Genomic DNA, 16712 nt, shown 5'->3' with positions numbered 1-16712 from the left:
GACTGGAGAAGTTAGACATGCCCCAAAACATATTCTTAAGGCTTGATACTGAATTCTATCTAATTTAATTAAATTTGTTTTATTTGCAGAGCAATATACTAGACAACCATAATCCAATACAGATCTTATCATGGCTATGTATATCGTTTTTAGAGCCACTCTATCTGCTCCCCATTCTTGGCCGATATACACCTCATGACATTCACTACACTGTAAAACCTGACAAGTAACTTAACTCAAACCGTTTGAGTAAACAGATTGCCTTGATTTAAACCATGTAAGTTGTAAAACTTTGCAATTAAGTAATTAAGTGATTAACTAAGTGCTGATTGAGCATTAGTGATGAACAGCTGCTGTTAACAAACAGATTCACTCAAGAAAAGAGAAACACAAGAACTACAACTGACTTCAGACACAGCCTTAGATAAAATAAACTGAAATAAAATACATTAAATCTCTCAAGATCTGATTAAACAACTCCACAAACAGCATCACCAGCTCCACTTATTAATAACCAGACTGACATTATTTCTGTCAGACGTCTACAGAAGATCTTATTGAGAATTAACTAAGGTTTAGATGTTGATTTATTGTTTCATTTGAAGTAACCATGTTAGAGATCAGTGTTTGATTTAGTTGGGCTCTTGACCCTTGACTTCTGTCTTAGTTTATTTTTTCTCTGGTTGTTGTAACCATGTGTTTTTGAAACATGTCTGTTATTGTCATTGATTGGGTGAGAACAGTTCAATATTACTGGCTGTGGAAATCAGCAGGCGTGGCTCATTATACTACAAGGAAAACGCCGTAAATAATGCGCGCTTTTGTGCATTCAGAACGGCGTTTTTTACGCCGTCCTGTGGTGAGCCAGACGCCGTTAAAAGCGGCGCTTTTTACAAACAAACAAAAAAAACGCATTTTACTACTTACAACACTTCTTTTATTGCGTCAGCTACCAGGACGGCATATTTGACGGTGCTAATACCGTTTTAAACGCCGTAAAAAACGGCGTTTTGTATGTAAACGCGTTTAATCTAGGCATAATTCTGACCCCTTTGGCTTGCCATACAGAAGCCCCCCCATGACGCGAATTCGCGTCTGTTGTGAAGTTAATTTCACGCGCGAATGAAGCGAATGATCTCAAAATTTTCAAGCGGCAAACTAGGTGCGGTAGACGCGAATTTGATGCTCTATTCGCGTTTGGTGTGAACACAGCATTAGTCCGACCGACTTGTCGATTGTAATTGCGTTAAGAACAACAGATTTTTTTTTACTCTTCACACAACTAATACAAATGCAATAAAATGTGAGACACACGCAATTGACGCTTTTCACACGCTCTCATGCCACACATCCATTTTCTCACTCACAGAAAAATCGCGAAGCAAAGAGGACACAGAGACCGACACACTAGACAGAGCAGGTTACTTATGATAGAAAAAAAAAATCTCAGCTCTCAGATTGTCAATTTTATCATGAAATTCAAACAATAAATACCGTTTTGGTGCTTGTAAATGTGACATGACAGACCCCTAGCGGCATGTGAACTGATCATCTCTAGCTAATAGTAAAGAACTCTGTGTAATCCGTATGGCCGTAAACATGGGCAGTCAATGTGCAACAAAGGTTTGTGAATATCACAAACGGTTTTATTCCAGGCCTATAGTTTTGTGCTGTTGTTAAAACAGCCAACCACACAACAGGCTCTTCCCGGCATCACTGGACAACATACGTACTAAAATAACTAAATAAAAATAACTTTTCGTACAGCTAACATCTGCTACAGCCGCCTACGGGACTAACGCTACTTCTGCTACTTCCTTAGCAGCAAGGCACGCAGTAATGGCAGCGCTGCTTTACTTCTGTGTTTCGCCGGATTTGTGTATATTATCTCACACATGGAGTGGCATTTTCTATAATGTCTAAATTCTAAATCAAAATACATATCTGATATGACTTAATATATAATTTGCATAAAACAAACAATATAATTCACATTCTCAAGAATTAAAGATTAAATGGAAAAAATAAAAATGATTGCACAGCCATCAATTAGGTGGCGATATGCACTAAGCATGTAAACAACTAATGAACAAAAGGAGAAGAAAGAAACAGCTTGGCACGCTTTTTCTTAGCGTCCGTTTCCATAGTGACTCGTCGAGTCGTCGCTCTGTTGAGAATGTCTTGAGTCTTAACCAGGAACATACTCTGAGTTGAATGAACCTTACTCCCGGATGCGTTTTTGGAACCACATACCTCAAATAAGTAAGGTTTGGGGTTAATCAACCGAGAGTTCAGGGTTTAGTTCACGGTAAGTTAACCCTGCTTTCTGGAATACACCCCAGGATGCCCGCATCTGGGTGCAGGTTAAGAGGTTAAACATATGAACAGATGTAAGAAACAAGTCAACGGATGTCAAACAGATTTGATAAATACACAACGACTATTTTTACAATAAAAATACCTAAAATAGTTAAGAATTTAAAAAATGAATATAAAGAGAAAAACATAAAACACTGTCATATAAACATCAACCAGAAGAAAACACAACAGACAATAACCTAACTTTTAATCTTTAAAACAGTGTCTTCTGTGGCTACAGAGTCATTCAGAAGTCTTTAATGTGCATTAAGATGAATACATCTGCGATTAATCCAATTAAAATTACATTAAAACGCCACAGGCAGATGTGTGGATGTCAGAGCGCAATGATGATCGAGTGTCAGGAAGAGCAGAAGAGCGCGATCACATCGATGTGTCCCAGAAAACCCAAAAGTGACTGTCATTTAAGAATCTTTTTCTGTTTGGCGATTGATAATTTAAACTATTACTGCCATCAGTGTCTGTTGAACCTAAAATGTCTTTTTGATTGGTTAATGAAAGTAATTTTCACTAAACAAAAAAATATTTTGCTGATTAGATCTAACCTTCTTAAACAGGTTACTGTAGATGAGGGACCCACTCATGAAGCCTAGAACAAGAAAAAATACAACCTGAGCCTGTTGCTCACAAACAATAGCCTTACTAGGCTACGAGAAGCATCAACAAAAGTCGCACTGGTGGTGACGTGATGGGTCAAATGTCATATCATTGCTGCGTATGTGTAATGGTAATTTAGACATACAGATATTGCACATATTTTTCATCCGCGCTACTACCCGCCCGCAAGGAGTTAATTATCCGCCCGCATCCCCACCCGTGAATTTTAAGAATGTCACAATCCACCCGTTTTATGCGGGTACCCGACCAATTGCAGGACTCTATCCAGGTCCACACCCATGACTTTTAGCTAAGACCATGCTGATGAGATCAGACAGTATATCACCGAGACACCACACATTACATATGACATTAATAACACTCGTGTTGACACTAATTAAAATGAGTTTAAACATGAATCATAACCACTGACTTTTCATAAACCAATTTTAATGAAGATAATGATGTGAGGATGACAGATGTGTCATAAATTAACTCAACAGGAGAGCAAACCTAAGGATATCACATCATCATCAAACACTGGCCCCACAAATGAAACTCAGCTCAACTTCACTGAGGAAGAGTTTAACAAATCTCTTTAACAAAAAATTCTTCACATTCATATACAATAGAATAATTAGAAATATCACAAAGAGAGTTTTGAACATATTACAGCTTAACCCTCGGGTTACATGTTTTTAGGCCCTAGAGATTTTGCTATTTTAATCCATTACTTAATTTAGTGGCATTTAATAAAATGTAATATAATGTCAAAATTTTCTTTCACTAAGCATAAAGATTGTTATGCAGACTGTTAGTTTGACTGTGTTTGCATGGTTTAGGGAAATAATGTTTTTTTTTCTTTTTTGTTTCATTTGATCAAGAGTTGATACATTAGATTTCTGGTAAATTTATACAAATATATCTACAATATTCTGCTTTTCACACACCACTTTTTTAAAAATAATAATGATTTAAGAATTGGAGTTATGTCATAAAAATAACTTGATGAGCAAACTTGACCATAATATTTGACAGAGACATTAAAAACCATCATCATCCAGGATTCACCCCCGAATTAACTCAGCTCAACTTCACTGAGGAAGAGATTAATAAATCTTATGTACAAAAAAATACTTTACATTCATATACAATACAATCATCAGAAATATCATAAAGAGAGTTTTAAACGTGTTTTTAGGCGCCGGAGATTATTATTATTAATGATTACAGTCTTATTACACCGTATTCAGAACAAATAGTGTTACAACATTCATCATATTTTACATCATATTGGTATATAAGATGTATATAAAGCATAAAGCATATACAATTTAGATTTTATCATATCATACAGCATAAAATATACATACTTGTTTTGTGATATTTAGATGTATTGAAAAGTTGCCTGTGCATAAAGGACAACATATTTTTATTCTAAATATTACTTATTCTCTGCTGTCAGTAATAGGGCCTAAATGGAAATTAAAGGTCTGAAATAGCACAACGAGTAAAACAAGTACATGCTTATCTAGATTTAACATGGTAACTAATGTAATTATGAATAAATGATTTCCTCATAATAAATGACATCCTCTGCTTGATCATGTCACTCATTCATAATCACAGTCACAGTTTTGTTGTGAGGTAAAGCTGAATTATTCCTCACTGTTCAGGATCTGCTGGAGAGCTCATGTGTGGGAAGCAATAGAAAGTTTATTTTTTATTTGTTTGTTCATATTTGCGATGTGCAAATGAGAAGCATCCTGTTTTTCTGCAATTTTGAGTTTTTATTTTGAGAAGATACAAATAAAAGTAGCAGACCCTTTACATTTTTTTTGTCTAACTTTTGTCTCTGTGCAGCTGCTGTTGTTAAAATCCAAGTTATGGTGAAAGTGTCTCTGTAAACTCATGTAACTCACACACATCAGCGCTTGATCACTGTGACTTCAGTTCTGATGATTCTGTTGGCTTCAATGTGTCTGTCCTGATCCATATTCTCCATCATTTAATACCTGTCAGTACAGAATGAAACACACAGTAAGAGATGCATTATGGGGCATTACTGCTGACACACACCTGTACTGAGATTGAGATTAAATGACATTATTATGTGATTTATGAATCACTACTACTTACATTAGTGTCTTCAGTTTGTAACGTGGATCCTCTTTTAAAGCATAGAGCAGCTTCACTCCTACATCTCCTACTTTATTCCCAGTCAGATACAGTTCTCTCAGCTGTGAGGAGTTTGATCTCAGAGCTGAACTCAGAGCAGCACAACCTTCATCTGTGACGTCACACTTACTCAACCTGCAGAACAACAACACACTCTTCACTCTCAGTTCAGCAGAAACAATCACACAAAAACATTCAGATGTGTAAACACATCTACACCTTTTTTTTTTGTTTGAGTCACTTTTTAAAAGTTGCTAAAGATTGTCAAATACATTTTAAAAACTCCAAGAGTAGTCTAAAAAGATGCTAAGTTGGCAACATGAACACAAATTAAGAGTCTCTTAATTAGAACTCTGTGAACTCATATAATGAATTATGAAGTGCATATCATTCTGAAAGTTGTGAAGCTCGTTCTGAAGCTGATGTGAAGTGAAGAAGAAGAGCACCGTCACTTCTGGCTTGAGCTTCATTATACGCTCAAAAAGTTAAAATATTACTTAAATATTACACACAACTATATTTTTTTGCTTTAGAAGACACTGATTTATCAACTGGGGTCTTTGTGGATTATAGTTGTGTTGGTTTTTAGATGGTTTTTGAAGCATAAACTGTGAGCTTACCATCCATTTGCATTATATGGACTGAAAGAGATTAAATATTTATTTTTTTTAAACTTGTTTGTGTTCATTTGATGGAATGAATTTATATAGATCTGTTATGACATGAGAGCCAACAAATGATAAGAAAATTTTTATATTTTGTCCTTTTAATGTAAATTACATTTTGACAGACCCTAATATAGATAATTGTTTCAGTTGAGATAAATGTATGTTCTTACATCAGTTTCTCCAGTTTACAGTGAGGATCCTTCAGTGCATCAGAGATCAGCTTCACTCCTGCATCTCCTACTTTATTCACAGACAGATCCAGTTCTCTCAACTGTGAGGAGTTTGATCTCAGAGCTGAACTCAAAGCAGAACAACCTTCATCTCTGACGCCACAATCATACAACCTGCAGAACAACAACACACTCTCATTATTATTCTTTAGCTTGGGTTAAACTAATTAATTTTACTTGGCTGGAACAGCAGCTACGCTAATTACGTCTCTATTTGTTTCTCTGTTTTGCCACGGGATGTAACTAGGATTTACACAAGCTCCAGTCTGGATCCAGAACACCTGAGAAGAGATGATGCCAACCCCTCAGAGGACCTCAGATGATGCTAACCCAGCGGAGACATACATACAGAACTACCACATTTTGCTATAAGTTTGATTGCATAATTGCTGTTAATAGTGTTTATCGTCTGTTTGTTTACATCTTTTATTGATTTTTCTGAACATTTCTGCTGTATGCACATAAACTGACAGTCATCACTGATAAGCTACTACTAAATATTGTAGAAACTTAATTTTCTGTAAAGTTGCTTTGCAATGATTTGTATCGTAAAAAGCGTTATACAAATAAACTTGAATTGAACTTCACTCTCAGTTCAGCAGAAACAATCTCACAAACACAGACTATGATATTAAATTATAAATCTGTGTGTTACATCCCAGAAGGCATTATTATTTTAGCTCATGTCTAAGGGGATGTTTACACAAGACCGTTTTAAACTAAAAACAGAAAACTTTTTATGTGTTTTGGTTGTTTATTTTCATGAAAAATGGAGTTCAGGGGAACGGTAGGAGTGTGGAATTCAATTGAAAACAAACAGGTTTCAAAATACAATTTCTTTGGAAACAATATAGTTTGGATCTCTGTGTAAAGGTATGAATTTGTGACGTCACACACATGAAAGTTATGTGTTCAAACTATAGGCTGTGAGTTTCTTTACAAAGTGACATCAGCAAGCTTGGCATGAATAATACTGCATTACATTATTGTTTAAATACAAAAAAAAAAAAAAAAAACACGCCACCATTACACAAAACTTTTCAAAAATGCAAAGGAAGACTTTTACGTAAACATACCCTAAAAGTTGTGATTGTGTGGTTATGGTTGTATGTCGTGTGTCTACTGTCTCTCTCACTTCACCTGCTTTCAGACCAAATCACCGCAGCTGCATCTTAACCCTTAATAGAGGTCTTAAGGTTCAAAATGATCAGGAGTACTGACGAGGACTTTTAAGATGCTTAAGTGGAGAAAATGGACGAAACATGAAGAGGGAGAAGAAATGTGTTGCACACAATGCATGACAGTGAGCAAATAAGACGCTACACATTAAATCGTGCAAGGATCATGTTTGTGTCCAATCTATTTAGAGACACGATAACATCTCCGACACTGCATAGAAATGCCATAGCACCAGAAATAGAAGTAATCACTACATTAATGACCTTAACATATTTGACAACTGGAAAAATGCAGCAGTGATAATTTGGGTCTGTCATAACCTTCTATGCGCAAACAGATCACACAAACAATTACAGCACTTTCAGAACCTTATTGTGTTGCTGTTAATTTACTATAAAATGTTAAGTATGACAGCATTGTAAATAAAAATAAAGAATATATACATATATAATGTGTGTTTGTGTGTGTTACAGAGAGAGAGAGTACGTTAAAACAGGAAAAATTACGCCTGCAATTTCAAAGTGAAGGTTTATAATAGACCCTACTCTTAAAAGTGCTCACCCTAAGAACCATTATGTACAGTACCACGTCCCATGCGTGTGATGCTGCTGACATAGGGCACACTGTGCCTTGTTCAGGAGCAGAGGAAAACAAGTGTGTGTGATGTGGTTCTGTCCATAACGGTGACTAGAGTAACACAGAGGAGGAGAATTGTTGAATGAAGTCGTTATTTTTGTTTTCTTTGCACACAAAAAATATTCTTGTAGCTTTGGAAAATTATGGTTGAACCTGTAATGTCACATGGACTACTTTAACGATGTCCTGGCCACATTTTTTTTTGCCTTGACCGTGGTAGGACCCTTGCTTTCAGTCATGTGACCGGCTCGAAGACCTGGAGGGCAAAACATCCATAGAACTGCAGCACAAACCTGTCAATTTTCCATCTGTTTCACAGCCTTAAATATTTAGATTGTAGCGTATCAGACCCGAACCAGAAAATTAAAGATTCAATCAGGAGCATGGTCGAAACATGAGGAGCCGAATTCCTCAGAAAGGCAACAGGATGTTGTAAATCAAATCCGTGTGCCAGCCAGCCTGAAGCAAGATAACCAACCAACTCTTTCACAGAACAGCTTTCAACATTAACACCATTAGAACAATTATTGACAATTTCAATTCGGAGAAGAGATTGTCAAAATTGGGGCAAGTAATCCAGATTGATGGTCAAAGAGATGCACAGCCTGAGCATCACATGTAAACCCATGATAGAAGACACGAACCAGACTGAAATTCCTAAGGGGACCTTTTAACCCTCTGGAGTCGAGTGCGTATGCCTGCGTACATGCGTGTTGAGGCATTTTCTCCTGATAATCCCGAAAAGAACTTAAATTACACTTTCAGTTTTGATCGTACAGATAAGAGCAATACATCAATCGAATCTGTAAAGGGTCTACTTTTATTTGTATCTACACATAATAACAACAAAACTTTGTGCATTTATAAAATAAAGAAAACATACAAGGTGCGCCATCCGCAGCCTTGATCTGCGGTGATCTTCATTTAGAAACGCATCATTAAAATTGTAACTCAGTGAATACTCAACACAGAGACATGAGAGATATATCTACAGAAAGCTTGACATGTCTACTTTTAAACGAAGCAAGTGCTACCAAAAACAAATATTCTGTGATTAAGCAATCCATATGAAAACAACATGATGTCCAGTCTTTTACGTCTCCCTTCATTATATCTAATGCGACCACACCCACGCGCCGAGCACGCTATTGAGATTATAATCACTTGAAGCTTGCGGCGGGTAACCGCCCTCATCAGAGCAAACAAAGCAGCGAGACTGTACTTCACGTTTTTTAAATGTTACTGTTCGCTTCGCGCTGAGAGGAATAAGATATAATTCACCTCAATAAGACCGCTGAGAGGAGTAAGATTTGGATTACCTCAGAAAGATGAATGAAGCGGCTTGACCCAGCAGAGATAAACATGAGTAAGTCTTTTTTATTATTAATCTACTTGTATTAGTTTTTATATAACTTGTATACATTTTACTAGTTAGACTTTTTCCAGACTGTAATTCCTGACTAAATGTATAATCAGGTAAAACATTATGAAGTTTCATTCACATAACCTAAATGTTTCACGATGCCAGGATGTTTTTTTTTTTCATTTATTTAAAAAAAATGTTCTATAACATAGACAGCAATATGATATAAAAGTAATATGAGTTATAATGTTGCTAGCTTAATGTCAGTAAGAATGATTAGACAAAACTTTACTCTGATAGGCTATTCTCTGTTCATGAATATAGCCTTACCTTACCTTTACCTTTACGCATTTAGCAGATGCTTTTATCCAAAGCGACTTACAGTGCATTCAGGCTAACATTTTTTATGTAACATGTGTTCCCTGGGAATCAAACCCACAACCTCTTGCGCCGCTAACACAATGCTCTACCACTGAGCCACAGGAACTATATATATTGTATAGGCCTTCATACAAAGCATGCTTGTGTTTTCAAGAATGTAACTAAACTTCTGTTCATCAATAACTGCTCTGGTGTAAATATTTTTAATGTGTTATACCCCATCATTGGTGTTTGCAATCGTCTGAGGTAAAAAAAAAAAAAAAAAAGAAATGTATCAAGTAAGCTGTAAATATCACTGACAACAAATGTGCTATGTGGTAATTGTGTTCTTTTTTTCCTATAACTAATAGTATCAGTGACCATCACAATAATGTTAATAATGCAGTTTATTTGCGTAAACAGCATGCTTACTTTTTTATTTCAGATAAATAATGACCTGTTGCAAAGCGAGCCAATGCAAATAAGCAGCCCACTCAGGAACCTGGAACACAGCTAAGACCAAGCGAGGCACATACTCTCTTCTCTTCAACGTCTCTTCAAAAAAAATATGTCCTTCAGAGCACATAAACAATATACATTTTGGAAATGCCAGGTGTGTGATGTTCATTTATATATTTCAACATGACACATGAACCTGCATCTATTTGATCCAAAATACAGAAAGTTGCATTTGCTGAAGCAGTAATACTGTGAAATATTTTTACTATTTAAAATAACTGCTTTCTATTTGAATATATTTTAACATTTAATTAATTCCTGTGATCAAAGCGAAATTTTCAGCATCATTACTCCAGTCTTACTCCAAGTGTAACACTATACACTATACCATTTAAAAGCTGGGAGTCAGTATATATATAGAAAAAACTTATTTAGCACACAAGTGATGATAAATACAATAATCATGTTAGAAATGATACTGTTCTTTCAATTAATCAAAAAATAATCTCTTTTCAAAATTAATAATAATAATAAATAATAAATAATAATAAATGTTTTTTTGAGTAGCAAATCATAAAATTATTATGATTTGTGAAGGATCGTGTGACTGGAGTAATGATGCTAAAAAATCAGCTTTGAAAGTCAGCTTTGTTTGTTCCTTATAAACTGTTTAACTGCACTCACAAGTGAATCTCAAGTTATTTTGTGGGATAATTACATATATTCTAAATAAACTACAAACAAAAAAATATATACATTTATTTTGTCCTCACATTCTTTATTGTAACTCTTCCCTCTCAGTCACATACCTGCCTGAAAGGCTCATTATGCAGCTCATTATGCTGGCCTTTGTCTTCTCAGGTGTGAATCACACAAATATTCATGATAGTTGACGCCTACTCGCATATGCCCTTTTGAAACAAAAAGTGTCTTAGAAAATTTAAATTAATCTATTGTTTTCTGTGAGTGAGTAAACAAGATGATTTTCACATCATTTTGAAGCAAAAATTCTAGACTACACAGCAAAAAATCCAGAGTGAAATCAACTCTGCTGGGAGTACATGTGAGACCACACTCAAGAGTGTGAAAGTGTTAAAATAGGAGTGTTAAATTAACACTGAAGCGGAGTTAAAGTTAATGAGATTAAGTGATTAACTGAGTGATGATTGACCATTATTGACGAAACCTGATGTTAACAAGCAGAATCAACAAAGACAAAATCCAAAATTTTTATGTCACCATTATAGTGGTCAGTGTTTGCTTTAGTTGGGCTCTTGACCCTTACGTTTTTAAAATTAGATTTGGTTTGGCTGTTATAACTCAATTGTAATAGAGAGACGAGCAAAAATAAAAACATGATTATGTGCTATTAGTTATGTTTTTACATAATAATTATTTGACCTGAATCACCGAACTTATTTAAAGCCTAAAACATTAGGTCTGAACATTAGAAAACAAACTACTAAAAGTAGCGTTGAAAACAAAAAATAGAATAGTAAGAATAAAGGAAATTACTAAGCCAATTCAGGTAATAATTTATTCATGACACAGTGCATCATGGGAGCCATGGATGAATTTTGATAGGTGGCACCCAGAATGCACTGCAACACAAGTCTCCTGCAACATGCTTTTTTGATTGTCACCGTCGTTGAGGTTCACAGGTTGATTCTTGATGTTTGCATGTCTAAATGAAAGACTCTTTTGAAAGATTTTTTGAACAAACTTTTAAGAAATTCCACAGATTGTATATAAAAAACCCCCAAAACCATACTCAAAAAAAACACTCCCCCAAAAAAAAAAAAAAAAAAATTAAAACACAGATACACAAAAAAAAACAATATCTTCTTTCCCCACATCTGTTTTATAACTCAATTACAACAGCCAAACAAAATCTAACTTTAAAGGGTCAATATCAAAACTAAATCACTTTAATAATGGTCAATCATCTCAAAATAAAACAATTAATTATCTCATTAAATTATTCTGCTTGTTAACATTAGGTGTCTTTAATAATGGTCAATCATCGCTCAATTAATCACTTAATTATCTCATTAACTTTAACTCTGATTCAGTGTTAATTTAACACTCCTATTTTAACACTTTCACACTCTTGAGTGTGGTCTCACATGTACTCCCAGCAGAGTTAATTTCACTCTGGACTTTTTGCTGTGTACAAGCTCCAGGTTTGACAGTCTTGTGAACAAATGTTCTCTAGGTGTTTTATGACCTTATTTCAGTGACTTCAAAATTGTAGTTTTTTACTAACCACGCATAAACGTTTTCTCCTCAAAAACACAATCATGTACATACATGCTACAGGTCCTTCTCATAAAATTAGCATATTGTGAAAAAGTTCATTATTTTCCATAATGTAATGATAAAAATTAAACTTTCATATATTTTAGATTCATTGCACACCAACTGAAATATTTCAGGTCTTTTATTGTTTTAATACTGATGATTTTGGCATACAGCTCATGAAAACCCCAAAAATCCTATCTCAAAAAATTAGCATATTTCATCCGACCAATAAAAGAAAAGTGTGTTTTAATACAAAAAAAAAGTCAACCTTCAAATAATTATGTTCAGTTATGCACTCAATACTTGGTTGGGAATCCTTTTGCAGAAATGACTGCTTCAATGCGGCGTGGCATGGAGGCAATCAGCCTGTGGCACTGCTGAGGTGTTATGGAGGCCCAGGATGCTTCGATAGCGGCCTTAAGCTCATCCAGAGTGTTGGGTCTTGCGTCTCTCAACTTTCTCTTCACAATATCCCACAGATTCTCTATGGTGTTCAGGTCAGGAGAGTTGGCAGGCCAATTGAGCACAGTAATACCATGGTCAGTAAACCATTTACCAGTAGTTTTGGCACTGTGACCAGGTACCAGGTTGTGCTGAAAAACGAAATCTTCATCTCCATAAAGCTTTTCAGCAGATGGAAGCATGAAGTGCTCCAAAATCTCCTGATAGCTAGCTGCATTGACCCCCTCCCTTGATAAAACACAGTGGACCAACACCAGCAGCTGACATGGCACCCCAGACCATCACTGACTATGGGTACTTGACACTGGACTTCAGGCATTTTGGCATTTCCTTCTTCCCCAGTCTTCCCCCAGACTCTGGCACCCTTGATTTCCGAATGACATGCAAAATTTGCTTTCATCCGAAAAAAAAACTACTTTGGACCACTGGAGCAACAGTCCTGTACTGCTTCTCTGTAGCCCAGGTCAGGCGCTTCTGCCACTGTTTCTGGTTCAAAAGCACACGCCTGTGCACGGTGGCTCTGGATGTTTCTACTCCAGACTCAGTCCACTGCTTTTCGCAGGTCCCCCAAGGTCTGGAATCGGTCCTTCTCCACAATCTTCCTCAGGGTCCGGTCACCTCTTCTCGTTGTGCAGCGTTTTTTTGCCACACTTTTTCCTTCCCACAGACTTCCCACACTGAGGTGCCTTAATACAGCACTCTGGGAACAGCCTATTCGTTCAGAAATTTCTTTCTGTGTCTTACCCTCTCGCTTGAGGGTGTCAATGATGGCCTTCTGGACAGCAGTCAGGTAGGCGGTCGGCAGTCTTACCCATGATTGCGGTTTTGAGTAATGAACCAGGCTGGGAGTTTTTAAAAGCCTCAGGAATCTTTTTGCAGGTGTTTAGAGTTAATTAGTTGATTCAGATGATTAGGTTAATAGCTCGTTTAGAGAACCTTTTCATGATATGCTAATTTTTTGAGATAGGAATTTTGGGTTTTCATGAGCTGTATGCCAAAATCATCAGTATTAAAACAATAAAAGACCTAAAATATATGAAAGTTTAATTTTTATCATTACATTATGGAAAATAATGAACTTTTTCACAATATGCTTATTTTTTGAGAAGGACCTGTATTTACATATTATTGTAGCCCAGTTTGTACTGATTACAGTGTTATTGGACTTTAGCCTTGTATCCATTTATAAGCAACTGAAAAAAGCACAAGAGTCAGGGGATGTCAAAACTTCTCCAGGTCCCCAAAACCCCTCAGACCCCAGAGGGTTAACCTCTGGTCTCCACAGAACGTCCTTATGTCAAGGAATGGCAGAGAAACTGTCTTTTACAGATGTAGATGCACCAAAATGAACTCAAAAAGACTTCTAAACGAATACCAGTCCATTGCTTGACTCCATATTATAAATGTAATCCATACATTTGACTATCATGTCTCTAATCACTTATTGTGTATGTCCTTTTAATAACTATTGAATAGCTTAAGGATTCATATTCATGTTTAGTATGTATATGTTTGAATCTGCTTGCTTGAAACATTTCTGACCATCAGTTATTTGTCAAATGTATCATTTTCTTGTTATAGGAATCATTTCCAAGATTATACCCTGCAAGAGCGGGAAAATTTGGACCACGTGCTTGATAAGATAACATATGATTTATGATACCCTGAGAAAAGATAACATTTGAGGTGTGATTTTAAATACTCAGGACCAATGTTCCCTCTAAACTGCGCACACGGCCGCACAGAAGAAATAATGTGCCGCGCACATGCAAAAAAATAGAACAGATAGAAAGAATCGCAATGCTCGGGCAAACCACTATAGAGTTGATGTCGCTACAGAGTTAGAACTGGTGAATCCGGTTTACAGGTTTCATAAAAAGAGAATGATGTGCGCCAAATGAGTCACTGTAGAAACCGAATACTTCAATGGTTACGGTGCACTCAACACGAAAGCCGACGCAAATGCAATGACGTGTCATCATGTATTCAAGAAGAGTGGCTTGATTAAGTGCTGGAAATAGCGGAGGATGGGCACAGAACGTTAACAAAATTAATTTAGCTACAGTCATACACAGGTGTATTGTGCAAACTACTTCATAGTGATGTTTAGACAGCTATAGAAGAATTCACATGTTCACTTTGTTAAAGTGTTAAAGTTCATGACTTACAAGAAGACAAAGGTGAATCTATTTAGTTTTGTGAATTATCATCTAAATCATATTTCAGCACTATAAACACACACATACACACACACACATACATATATATATATATATATATATATATATATATATATATATATATATATATATATATATATATTATATATATTAAACTACAGATCTCATCTTTAGATTTGCTTCAGTTTATTTTCTATTCTATTATATTATATTCTTTTATATTCTATTCTATCAGTTTAAATAGTTCTTTTTGATATTATATTATATTATGTAAGGTCTATATTATAAACCTAATAAATAATTCACCTTGTTTTTAATGGAGTCTCTTGCTCATCTAGGATGTATTTATTTAAAAAATACAGAAAAAAAACCTAATTTCTAATATTGGTTTCCTATTTCAATACCTATACTTTAAAATATAATTTATTCCTGTGAAGCAATGCTGAATTTTCAGCATCATTACTTCTGTCTTCAGTGACATTATCCTTCAGAAATCCTTCTAATATGCTGATTTATTATCAGTGTTGAAAAAGTTGGGCTGCTTAATATTTTTGTGGAACCTGTTACTTTTTTCTTTGATTAATAAAAAGTTTTTAAAAAAGAACAGCATTTATTCAAAATAATAATCTTTTTTAACAATATAAGTCTTTACTATCAATTTTGTCCATTAACACATCCTTACTGAATAAAGTTTCTTTAACTTAAGTTAAAAAATGTCTGACACCAAACTTTTGAATAAAAAAAATTCACAGGTCCCAAAAAATAATAAGCAGTACAACTGTTTCCAACATTGATTATAAATCAGGATATTAGAATGCAGTGGCGGCTCGTGGGGGAGGCAGGGGAGAGACGGCTTCCCCAGAATTTTGAGATAAAAATGGGAGGAGGACGATTTAATGTTAATAAAATTCACAGTTCATTTCAGTTCATGTCTCAGAATGTGTATTTTTGTTTGTAATTTCACAGCTGTAATACCATAACATGTTGCTGAAGCTGGAAAGCGCCGCTTTTTTATCACGAATGTGCCGAATCTGCTGATGTAATTACAACCACTTATGTTAGAGAAGGGGAGGGGGAGGCCGGGGGAGAGTTGAGCTCTCGTGCTTCAGTTGGTAAAAAAAAATTAGCCAATCAGCATTGAATGTTCACTTTCAGCGCTGAGGAGTGTTGAGAAAAGAAACCTCGTAAAGGAGGCTAGCCTTCCTTCTGGTATCAACCAATCATCACAGAGACGTAAATTGCGCGCTATTAGTTTGAACGTCTCGCGCTGCGCTGATAATGATCCAAGTAGCCTACTTATGATGAGTACCAATATTGAATATTTGATCGCCAACAGATTTACCAAACTGTCATTCAAACAGTATATATAAAAATAAAAATAAAGAGAGGACATGCCTAAGCTGAATATAGGCTAAGGCAGTCACGGCTTAATTAAATAGCAGCTCTCTTTTAACAGACTTTTAAGGGATGGATGTTTGCTTCAAGTGATAGGCCAGGTAAGTGAAATTATATTATCTTGCTGTATGTCTGTCGTTTTCTTATCGTTTTCTGACTAAAAGCAACCAAAAAGCCATTTTAAAGTGGTTAAGCAAATAATAATAATAATCGGCAGGGATTCCCAGACTAATACAATTAGTGTGCCTCCTCTAATTTAAAACCCACGAGCTGCCACTGTTAGAATGATTTCTGAAGGATCATGTGACACTGAAGACTGGCGTAA

The 16712-nt window shown here is 35.6% G+C and overlaps 2 protein-coding genes across 4 annotated transcripts in view; both read right to left on the bottom strand.

The window, feature by feature from the left end:
* LOC122135992 (lipopolysaccharide-induced tumor necrosis factor-alpha factor homolog) overlaps window positions 1-16712 on the bottom strand; it is a 613569-nt gene that overhangs the window by 489498 nt on the left and 107359 nt on the right. The window lies entirely within an intron of this gene.
* LOC109105037 (NACHT, LRR and PYD domains-containing protein 3-like) overlaps window positions 1-16712 on the bottom strand; it is a 106727-nt gene that overhangs the window by 69646 nt on the left and 20369 nt on the right. For 2 of the 3 annotated variants that reach the window (XM_042717354.1, XM_042717353.1), the window contains 3 exons: window positions 5993-6166; window positions 5116-5289; window positions 3406-4991 (listed from right to left, as the gene is read on the bottom strand). The exons of the other annotated variant lie outside the window; for it this stretch is intronic. In XM_042717354.1, the coding sequence (XP_042573288.1) occupies window positions 4985-4991; window positions 5116-5289; window positions 5993-6166 (355 nt within the window). In that variant the 3' untranslated portion in view covers window positions 3406-4984. Of the gene's footprint in view, window positions 1-3405; window positions 4992-5115; window positions 5290-5992; window positions 6167-16712 lie in introns of those variants that run through there. 3 annotated transcript variants of the gene reach the window in all.

This window comes from Cyprinus carpio, chromosome B1, assembly GCF_018340385.1.
Source record: "Cyprinus carpio isolate SPL01 chromosome B1, ASM1834038v1, whole genome shotgun sequence".
Taxonomy (NCBI): domain Eukaryota; kingdom Metazoa; phylum Chordata; class Actinopteri; order Cypriniformes; family Cyprinidae; genus Cyprinus; species Cyprinus carpio.
This window is presented reverse-complemented; position numbering and strand designations above follow the sequence as displayed.